Source organism: Arvicola amphibius, chromosome 7 (assembly GCF_903992535.2).
Source record: "Arvicola amphibius chromosome 7, mArvAmp1.2, whole genome shotgun sequence".
NCBI classification, from domain to species: Eukaryota; Metazoa; Chordata; class Mammalia; order Rodentia; family Cricetidae; genus Arvicola; species Arvicola amphibius.
The window spans coordinates 138,143,232-138,154,615 of NC_052053.1; the positions used below are offsets into that span (position 1 = coordinate 138,143,232).

General features: G+C 39.7%; 1 protein-coding gene across 1 annotated transcript in view; it reads right to left on the reverse strand.

Annotated features, from left to right (window-relative positions):
• Positions 1-11,384, reverse strand: part of Cog5 (component of oligomeric golgi complex 5) — a 205,809-nt gene that overhangs the window by 193,191 nt on the left and 1,234 nt on the right. The window contains exons 2-3 of the mRNA XM_038335916.1: positions 6,157-6,296; positions 3,953-4,010 (exon numbers count right to left, since the gene is read on the reverse strand). Coding sequence (XP_038191844.1) covers positions 3,953-4,010; positions 6,157-6,296 — 198 coding nt within the window. The remainder of the gene's footprint in view (positions 1-3,952; positions 4,011-6,156; positions 6,297-11,384) is intronic.

Consider the following 11,384-nt stretch of genomic DNA (forward strand, 5'->3'; position numbering starts at 1 on the left):
ACTCTCTCTATTCACCATGCTCAAAGGTGAATGCTAATCAATCAACTACTCTACAGGTGCTGTCCTATAGAGCCAGCAGGAAAAATCACTTACAACTCTCACCCTGTCTTAGAATACTCTGATTATCAAACTAATAGTTAACACCTGCATTCAAAATCAAATAAAAATTCCTTTCCAGCAAATTCATCTGTGATTCTCTCCCTCATTCACCCCATTCATTCACAAAAGTTATCCTGACCTTCCTTCTTACCCTGAAATACATCACGTTAAGCCCTGCTCCCATTGACTATTCCCTAAGCTTTCAACAGTTTCTCTCCACAGGGAAGTTCCTTCTTTTCCTTCAGATGTCAGCTCAAAATGTTAGCTTTTCAAGAAGGCCTTCTCTGACTATTAAAGTAGGAGAGTCTCTCCTTCCTCAACTTAATGGGTTTTCTTTGTAGGACTTAAAAATGTCTGATTTTTCTATTGTACATTTTGTAACTGACCTTACCACATGAAAGAAAAAACATTGCTTCGTGAGGACAGTGGTTTGTCTATTCCTCAAATACCTGGTATCAAACAAGTTCTCAATTGCTCCTTAATTGACTAAATGAACAGTGGGGGAAATGGGAATAAATTCTTCTTTAATCTCAGTACTTGGGAGGCAGGAGGATCTCTGTGAGTTCAAGGCCAGCCTGGTCTACAAAGTGAGTTCCAGGACAGGCTCCAAAGCTATATAGAGAAACCCTGTCCCAGGAGAAAAAAAGTAATAATAAAGCCTGAATGAAATTCAACCAACTTACAAAATGTTTTCAAATACCAGGAGGAAAGGCGAAGAAGTTAGAATTAATGATTAAATTTTCAAAGTATAGTATACTTTTCAGCATCTCAAAATAACATTCTAATAAGTGTTTTGAAATATACCCTATACTAATATACAAATACATACACATATATATGTAGAATACCCACACACACACACACACACACACACACACACACACACACACGCTTATAAGGGCTTCACAAAGCCTTGGTCCTCCAGGGCCTCACACGTTAGGGACATTGTTTAACACTGACTTACAACCCAGCCCAATTGTGTTTTAAATGTTGTAACCCTTTAGAAAAGTATTCTGGTCAGGCGGTGGTGGCGCATGCCTTTAATGCCAGAGCTCGGGAGAAAGATGCAGGCGGATCTATGTGAGTTCAAGGCCAGCCTGGTCTACAACAGCTAGCTCCAGGACAGGCTCCAAAACTACAGAGAAACTCTGTCTCGGAAAGACAAAAAAAAAATTCTGGGAAAGGGACTGGAGAGATGGCCCAGCCTTTAAAGGCTAAGAATCACAACCAGAAGGACAAAAAGTATCCTGGGAAAGACAAGCACTGTCCCACTGTAAAAATCTGCAGAGAGAAAAGACATATGAGGCTGAGGATGGAGAACTCTAGAGGCAGAGGCAGACGAATTTCTGTAAGTTTGAGGTGACCAGGGCCGACACAGTTAGTTTTCAGGCCAGCCAGAACAGAACTGTGAGTCCGACTCAAAAAAATAGTAAGAGGAGCTGGGCAGTGGTGGCGCACACCTTTAATCCCAGCACTTGGTAGGCAGAAGCAGGCGGATCTCTGAATTAGAAGACAGCCTGGTCTACAGAATGAGTTCCAGGACAGCCAGAACTACACAGGGAAATTCAGTCTCAGAAAACCAAATTAAGTTTTTAAAAATACATAAATAAGTGCCGGGCGGTGGTGGCGCACGCCTTTAATCCCAGCACTCGGGAGGCAGAGGCAGGCGGATCTCTGAGTTCGAGGCCAGCCTGGTCTACAAGAGCTAGTTCCAGGACAGGCTCTAGAAACTACAGGGAAACCCTGTCTCGAAAAACCAAAAAAAAAAAAAAAAAAAAAAAAAAAATTTCTTGTAGCCGGGCGGTGGTGGCGCACGCCTTTAATCCCAGCACTCGGGAGGCAGAGGCAGGCGGATCTCTGTGAGTTCGAGGCCAGCCTGGTCTACAAGAGCTAGTTCCAGGACAGGCTCTAAAAAAGCTGCAGAGAAACCCTGTCTCGAAAAACAAAAAACAAAAAAAAAAAAAATACATAAATAAATGAGAGATTAAATGAATGAAGACATAATGAGAATTTTTTCCATCTTAATGATGACTCACCTAATCAATGTACTACATCATTCACAGGTGAAAACTATATTATTGCTTACAAAATTACCATTAACATATTACTGTTCTTAGAAACACATAAAAAGGGTAAGATATTAAAAAATAGTTAGGGCTATCAATACTTAGAAACTCTAACGTCTTCAGATTTTCAAGTTAACAAACTATCATTTCCCAGAATGTTAAGATCTTTCCCCATATACATTAGAACACCAGGGATTCTGAGGTAAACTCATTCCCTTGACACCATGAGGAATACCATTAGATGAAATCAAGGATATTGCATCACAGAAAACAAACCCCTTTTTCCTTAACAATTTGATCAGCATAGCAGAAAAGAAAATCACTGGATGTGATTAATAACAGTAATCAAATGACAAGGGTCATGATTTGACACAAGCTACAGTTATCTGGCAAGAAAAACCTCAGCTGAAAAAATGCCTCCATCCAGATTGCCTATAGGAACTTGAAAGAGCATTTTCTTGATTAATGCATAATGTGGGAGAGCTCAGCCCGCAGTGGGCAGCACCATGTGTGGGTGGGTAAGAAAATAAGTGAGCCGTGGAGAACAAATTCAACAACTGAAATAAATTTGAATAATTGAACAGCACTCCTCCATGACCTCAGATTCAGAGCCTGCCGCGAGTTCCTGTCCTGACTTTCCTCAGTGATAGAGCATGAAATGAAAGCTGCAAGCTGAACTAAACCCTAACTCCCCAAATTACTTTTGGTCATGGTCTTTTATCACAGCAACAGAAACTCTGAGACAGAAAGCAATAATGAAAAACATAATAGTAACATTTCATACTTATGAATAAAATAAAGAAGAAATGAAAAATTCATAAAAGAATTAGTCAAACATGAATCACACAAAAAACTCTGATCTGTTATTATTCTACTATATTTTCACTATTAAGAATGTCAAAGGGAAGGGCTGGAGAGATGGCTCAGTGGTTAAGAGCATTGCCTGCCCTTCCAAAGGTCCTGAGTTCAATTCCCGCAACCACATGGTGGCTCACAACCATCTGTAATGAGGTCTGGTGCCCTCTTCTGGTCTGCAGACATACACACAGACAGAATATTGTATACATAATAAATGAATAATTTACCAAAAAAAAAAAATATGAAGAAGCCAGGCAAAAAAAAAAAAAAAAAAAGAATGTCAAAGGGGCTGGAGAGATGGCTCAGTGATTAAGAGCATTGCCTGCTCTTCCAAAGGTCCTGAGTTCAATTCCCAGCAACCACATGGTGGCTCACAACCATCTGTAATGAGATCAGGATTTTGTATACATAATAAATAAATAAATATTTTTTTAAAAAAAGAATGTCAAAGAAAGGAAAAATACATAAAATTTCACACCTACTTCCACTATTACCTATTCTAACAATACAATTTTTTTATTGTTTTAAGTCACTAAGACTTATAGGGATATTCATATATGCAAGCCTGTTTTGAGCATTTTCCTCAATCATTCAATCCTTAAGATAACATCATTTAGGTACACATAGTATATCTGTTACAAATAGGAAAATGCAGCAGAGCAAAGTTAACCACCTTGCCCAGGAAGTGATCTGAACCTAGATGGTTTAACTCAAGGAACAGTTAATGAGGTTTTGAGTTTTCCTAGCACACTGCCACCTTACCCATTTTCACGTTATCTGTTGGTTGCTTTAGATCTTTCCGGTCAAGCTCAGTAGCTATAACAGAGTCTCTATGGACAACAAAACCTTCTAGTCAACCCTCCAGCTGAAAAAAGGTGGTGGGTCCCTAAGCAAGTACCATCTAACAGTAATAAATAATGATACTATACCTTCCAAAGACTCAATCCCAGTTGCTTGTGCCAATAAATCTTCATGTCTTGCAACAACCTAAAAAAATCAAGAATAAAAAAAAAAATCAGCATTTGCTCTGCTTAACTATCTTTAACTCTACAGGTACAATCCAAGGTCTCCCTTGATATATAAAGAAAACAGATACTATACATACACACACATGCACATACATGTGCAAGTTATGAGGTGTGCTTGAGATGAATGCATAAATCACAATACAGAGCAAAAGAACATAGTGCTAACTCTACCTTGGTCTATTTGGTGTGGGAGCCCATAGAAGTGGCTCTGCTACATCTTGACATAAGGTCAGATGTTGGCTGAGGTTGCTGTCCCACCCAGTCCCACAATAAACACACAGAAATTTGTATTAATTGCAATACTATTTGGCCAATAGCTTAAGCATATTTCTAGCTATCTCTTACATCTTAATTAACCCATTTCTATTATTTTATATTTTACCACGAAGATTGTGGTAAGGTTCTGGCTGGCAGCTCGCATCTTTCTCCTCTGGCAGCTACATGGCTTCTCCCTGACTCCACCTACTCTCTCTGTATCTCTTTCAGCCTTGCTCTGTTAAGCCACTGGCCAAAAGCAGCATCTTTATTAACCAACAGCAATAAAACATATTCACAGCATACATCACCTCCCCTTTTCTGTCTAAATTAAAAGGAAGGTTTTAACTTTAACATAACAAGATTACATATAACAAGACAGGTATCAAGCAAGATTTACAGTTACAATAATTATATCTACTTTATCTTTTATTATAACTCGGGAAAACTATAACTATTCTTCAACTCCATCAAAGACTTCAGAAGGATATAATATTACCAAAGTAAACAGGAAATGCATTGTAAGCAACTTCCAAAACTCTAGAATTGACAGAGACATCTTGCTGCCTGGACAGTCACCCAAAGTTCTTCTGTAACATTGTGAGCACCCATCTTTAGCCTACAGGCTCATAGTATCCAACAGACTTTTCCATGAAGCAGTAAATTTCAAAGATAGTTCCACCTATATTGGCAGTTTGCCAGTCACTTTCTTCTGTGTCCTGCAGAATGTCTCACAGACTTGTTGATGAAGTAAGACCACCAAAGGAAGGTCTAACCTTTAGGCAAGTCCAGCAGTCATTTTTCTTTGGGTCCTGCAAGTCCAGTCAAGCAGTTCAGGCAAGAGCAGTTTCTTGCCCAAATGGCAAACAGACTCCATAAGGAGCCTCTTCAATGCCCATCTTCCTCTTGAAGTAATTGGTGCTGCCAGGAGCAGATATGTCTCATTGTCATAAAAAATCCTAAGTTTTTAAAACACTTTAAATGCCATATTCTGAAGGTCTCTGAAGGATTTGAAGAATAAGTATCTAACTGAAATATATCTTTATATATCTAGAAAACCTAACATGACTACAAACTTGACTATTATAGATGATTATTAACCTATATTTCTTAATTATACATTACATTTTTAAATGAGCTACACAAATACAATACCTTAATCAAATATAAAATTGATCTTAAATTTGTATCACTAGACCATGATCCATACCAATGCTAAGTTTCCATATCTATATCATATCCCCCTTTAAATGTAAAGAAACATTTATAAACAATATTTGGGAATTTGGGTGTAGTTCTCTCCAAACTGTTTCCTGCTTTTGGATGAGTGAAGTAATTTGGGGGAGGGGTGTTTATGGCAACCTTTCAAGAGGTCTTGGTCCATCAAATCACATTAGTCTGGAAGAAATAAACAGGTTCTCATCCTCGGTGGAAACAAAAGCAGAAGCTCTTTTCCAAAGCAATATATCCATAGACCGAAATTTTGAAGTCTAGATATCTTTAAAGTATATATGGTGATTTAGCTTAGCAGTACGTACAATGAAATGTCTCTCTGTACTTAGCTCATTCAGTCAAAAATTCAAAAACACAATAATATACATAATCTAGACTCTTCAGGTAATAAACAGAAAAAGCAAATGATTCCAGAAAGGTAGGTTAATTTGTTTTCATTAAAAACTAATTAAAAAGTAGTTTGCAGAAAACGTCACAAAAATGTAATTAAACTGATGCTGGTAAGTTAAGCATTTGTTTATGGAAATATACATTTGGCTTTAACAAAGATGAGATGACAAAGGGATAAACAGTCATTTCTGTCAAATAATCTCTCTGACCCAGAAGACTGGTGTTACCTGTAGATGTAGCTCTTTATCCAGCTGACTGATCCCCTGGGCAAGTTTTGCTAGTTGCTCAGCAATTACAGCTTGATGAATAGACTGAGAAGTATAAGCTTTTACATCAAAGTCTTCATTTAAAAAGTCACTGTAACAGTCTAGGAAAAAACAAAGGAAAACTTACCAACAGTTATCAAGCAATAGATCAATTATAATCATAATTAGCATGTTTTAAGACCTTCTATGCACAAGGAACTGTTGCAGACACTGGTAGGTTGGAAGCGTAGGTCCCAGTCCCTCGCATCTATCCCAGTCCCCAGGCCTGGTCTGGACTTCAAATCCCAGCAGGCCAGGGCCTGACCCCTCCCTGGGGGTGGGGTCAGGACCACTCCTCAGGATACTTAAGTGATCCCCCAAAAGAAGAACACAAGGTGTATCTTTCTCCCTCCTGGGGGTCGCATTCCAGCGGCTTCCCGGTTTCCCCTCGAGGCCACCCAAGAGCACAGATATCCCATTAAACCTGAATATTTCTTAATTTGGCTTGTTTTGGTTGGGCTTGATTGGAAATTTTTGCGTCGTCAGGGAGCTAATATTAAGAAATATTCCAGAATACTACCAGACAAATTCAGTCATTCCACACAGAAAGTTTACCACCAGGAAAAGTCAAAATGACATGTTTTGACACGGGTAAGAATAAGTTTAGTAAAACTAGATGACAGGATTATGTATTAGGCAGAAAATGTAAAGAAAAGATGAAGTTTCAAAGGAAGGCTGGAGGGCAGTTTGAAAAATGCTTGCAAGGGGCTGGAGAGATGGCTCAGAGGTTAAGAGCATTGCCTGCTCTTCCAAAGGTCCTGAGTTCAATTCCCAGCAACCACATGGTGGCTCACAACCATCTGTAATGGGGTCTGGTGCCCTCTTCTGGCCTGCAGGCATACACACAGACAGAATATTGTATACATAATAAATAAACAAACAAATAAATAAATAAATATTTTTAAAAAAGGAAAAATGCTTGCAAGATGTGCAAAACAGCCAGTTTATGTGGTACTGATGGTTCTAAGCACCGCCAGTCTTGTATTCTACAACAGTAATTCTTGCAGGAACAAAGAATAACTAAAATGGGATTTGTTACATAGCCGTGTGCTTGAGTTAGTATCTACTAGTTTTTAGCAGCTAACTATTGGTGTGGGAGGTCCTTCTGTCTATGTGTTGCTTTCATTGATTAATGAATAAAGAAACTGCCTTGGCCTAGTTGATAGGGCAGAACTTAGGTAGGCGGGGGATGACAACTGAATGCTGGGAGGGAAAAAGGCGGAACAGAAGAGCCACCATGGAGCTGCCAGAGACAGACATGCTGAATCTTTCCCGGTAAGCCACAGCCTCGTGGCGATATACAGATTACTAGAAATGGGTTAAATTAATGTAAGAGTTAGACAATAAGAAGCTAGAGCTAATGGGCCAAACAGTGATTTAATTAATACAGTTTCTGTGTGGTTATTTCAGGCCTAAGCTAGATGCACACCAAGGATGTACAAAGGACCCCTACCTCCTATAAACTATGACATTTTCAGGAGTTCTTTGAGCCAGACAGTATTATTATATGTAGGCTTTAAACCAGTTGGGATAGGGGTATTTATACCATGAAATACACAAATACCAATGAAACCAAGCCTTTTCTTATTTTCCAAGAACGCTGGTTTACTAACATATCTTCCCATGGAGCAGAATCAGAGAGGTCAGAAAAGCACAGCACTGTGTTAATAGCCCAAGTGACATAAGATACAATAAGTGTGTGTCATTTAAGAATGTCAGGCAAGTGTCAAATTTGGCAAATGTTTGGACATGGCAATGGGTAGAACTTGATAAGATGAAATGGTGATTAGTAGAAGAAACAAAAGATAATTCCCAAGTTTCTTTAAATAGTGGAATATTCTTTATCTGGTATGAGGAATTCAGTTCTGCATTAAGCTGATTGCCCTAGGCATTAAATATACAAAGATGAGAAACAAACTGCCTCCAAGAGTCTCACAACCTAAGTATCAACATTCAGTTAACTACCAATAGTAAGTAGTAACCGTGACAATTAGAAAAAAGATTCAGGAATAGGAAGACATTTACTTTGCTTAATCCTTTCATTGAATATCTACTCTTTGTTAATATGCTGTTTACTATCAAGACAGGAATATTAGTAGGCAGTTAAAAATATAGTTCTTTAATTTAGAAGAGAAGTAAGGATAACTTGTCTTACTGTGCTTTTCTGTTGTGATAAAACAGTGATCTTTGTAGAGGAAAGGGTTTATTTTAGTTTAGAAGTAATAGTCCACAATCAAGAAAAACAAAGATAGTAACTCAAAGTAAGCACCTCAAGGAACTGAAGCAGAACCATAAAAGACCATTGATTAATGGCTTGCTCCCCCAGGCTTTTTCAGCTATTTTATTTAATTTTCACCTGTCTAGAGATGGCACCACCCAGAGTAAGCTAGACCCTACTGCATCAACTAGCAATTAAGAAAATGTCCCAACCTGTGACCTTCTTGGAGTCTGGGGGCTATGCTGCAGCACAGATCTGGGTGGTCTGTGTTGCCACCCAGGGCCATGGTGCTGTCCAGGCCCAGGCTACTGCCAAAGGTCATGTCTGGGTCTGTGGCCCTATAGCAGCCAGGCTCTGTGTTAATGTCTGTAGATCCTAGTGCCATTGAAGGCCATGGGGACGCCCCAGGTCTAGGGCCATGTTAGTGTCCTAGGGCCATGCTGCCAATAGGGACATGTCCATCTGAGTGGCGTACACTACCACCTGGGTCAACAGTGACATCCAGATCTAGCTGCCTTCCAAGGACCATGTCTAGGTACGTGGTCCAGCTGCAGCTGGGGTCTGTATTGATGCCTGTAGCCTGTGTCACTGCAGGGGCCCATGGGAACCATGCATGATGAAATCATACTGAGTTGGGCCCACCCTTTGCTGGCCCTGCTTCTCGCTGGATACTGCAGAAATTAGCTGCCCACCCAACTTGGGAGAGCTGGCCCCACTCCTCTATACAGGTGAGAAAGAACTAACCCTGACAGTATGGGCATAACAGAGCTGACTCTGTGCCCTCGCCTGAGGTGGGTGGCCCCAGTGGCCCAGACTAAGCAGTGCTGCTATCATCCAGGCCCAGAGCCCTGCCCTGGGGTGGCCCACCTAACATATACCCCATCTAGGACCTGCTGGAGCTTGAGAAGGGACTGATGCTGTGGAACAACACCCACAGGATTTCCATGACTTGGGGTAGCTGTGGGATATCCTGTAGTCAGAAGCTGCTCTTTTGTTTCCTGGCTGCCCAGACCCAAAATAATCACACTGAAACTATATTAAATGCAACACTGCTTGGCCAGTGACTTCAGCGTATTTCTAGCTGGCTATTACATCTCAAATTAAGCCATTTCTGTGTATCGCCATGTGGTTGTGGCCTACCGGTAAAGTTCTATAGGGCATCTGTTTCCTGCAGCAGCTACATGGCTTCTCTGCCTACTCTCTTCTCCTCTACCTGCTTGGAATTCCTTCCTTGTCCTATTCTGCACTGCAATAAGCCCAAAGCAGATTTTTTTATTAACCAATGATATTCACAGCATACAGAGGGGAATCCTGTATCAATATTCCAAAGGAATTCATGATGATGTACCAGAAGCCAGAGGCCTTGAATCTAGAGAGAGACCAGGACAGGCTCTAAAGCTACACAGAAAACAAGAGAGAGAGAGAGAGAGAGAGAGAGAGAGAGAGAGAGAGAGAGAGAGAGAGAGAGAGAGAGAGAGAGAGAGAGATTTTAAAAAAAGAAAATATTGAAGACTGCTTATGAGGGAAAAAAAGAATGAGTAAATCAAAAGAAATAACAGTTTATGGATGGGGGATAAGAAGGGGATGGGGAGGCAGAAGAAGGGGAGGAAGGGGGAAGTGCGGTTGTTACGTAAAATGAAAAGTAAATTTTTTTAGTAAAAACTATGAAAAAAAGAAACAAAAGTTTAAAGGAAGTGGCCAACTGTAACTATGATCTCCCAAAGATGAAACAATAAAAGAAGAGCATGGCTATTAGATTATTTAATGATTGGTTTGGTTTCTAGATTAGATCACATAATTTTTCTCTTTTATGATCTTCTTGTCAGAGGCAAATCAGAAACTGCTCACAAATTTTCCAACTATGCTTCTTTTCGCCAAGTTTATCAATAGTATCTTCGAGCAAATCCTCAACACAGTGAACACAGTGAATCAGTAACTAAACAAAATGCTTAATTTGGCAGGTATATTTAGAGAGGAGTATCTATAGATTTGGGGAGGGGGGACCTATACCATATCAGGAAAGTTATTTCAAGAAAGGAGCCAAGCCCTTTACAAACTTAGCCAGGTGGTGGTGGTGCACGCCTTTATTCCTAGCACCAGTGAGGCAGAGGCAGATAGATCTCTGTGAGTTCGAGGCCAGCCTGGTCTGCAAGAACTAGTTCCAGGACAGGCTCCAAAACTACAGCGAAACCCTGTCTCAAAAAAACAAAAACAAACAAACAAACAAACTTAAATGGGATAAAACCCAAAAGTTCTGATCTATCTCCCAGGAACCACTGAGGACATTAGCAACATGACTTTAAGGTTGCAGAATGGGAGTGTCTGGGCACTAGACAGGATGGGCTGCCCATAAGAGAAAGCAGGGACTTTACATTGCTGTTTCTAAAACTGAAGAAGGAAAAAAGAAAGCAAGTATGATTTTACGTAGTGGTTAAGTTCAAGGTCTGGACAGCAATTAAAAAATAAAATTCACATCTGACAAGTTCCAGGGGTTTGAAAGAAGAAATTTTTAAAGAGTAAATGTAGATTTAAATAATCACTGTGAAGGATGACAGAGAATTTTTGTAAGTAGGAAAATATAGTATGCATATTAACTATTACTATACAAAACCTAATTACTCTTCCAGAAGCAAGTCCTAGGAAAACATATACTCATTGTTTAGAATGTGTTATCAAGGGATATAAACCGGGGCAGTCCAGGAAAAGCATTATTTACACTCCCTAACCAAACCCTAAACCCTTGCTGTCATCCTCTGTATTGCTGTTTGGCTGTGTACACAATCATACTGTATTCTTCCAACATTATTATAGGAGCTGCCTTTATAGTACTACATGGTAAGTATTTGAGAGTGGAAACTTTATGTGTATCTCAGGAGTTCGAAACTCGGTTAAATCTGAATTTCAATTAAGATACAAAGATAAGGTGACATGG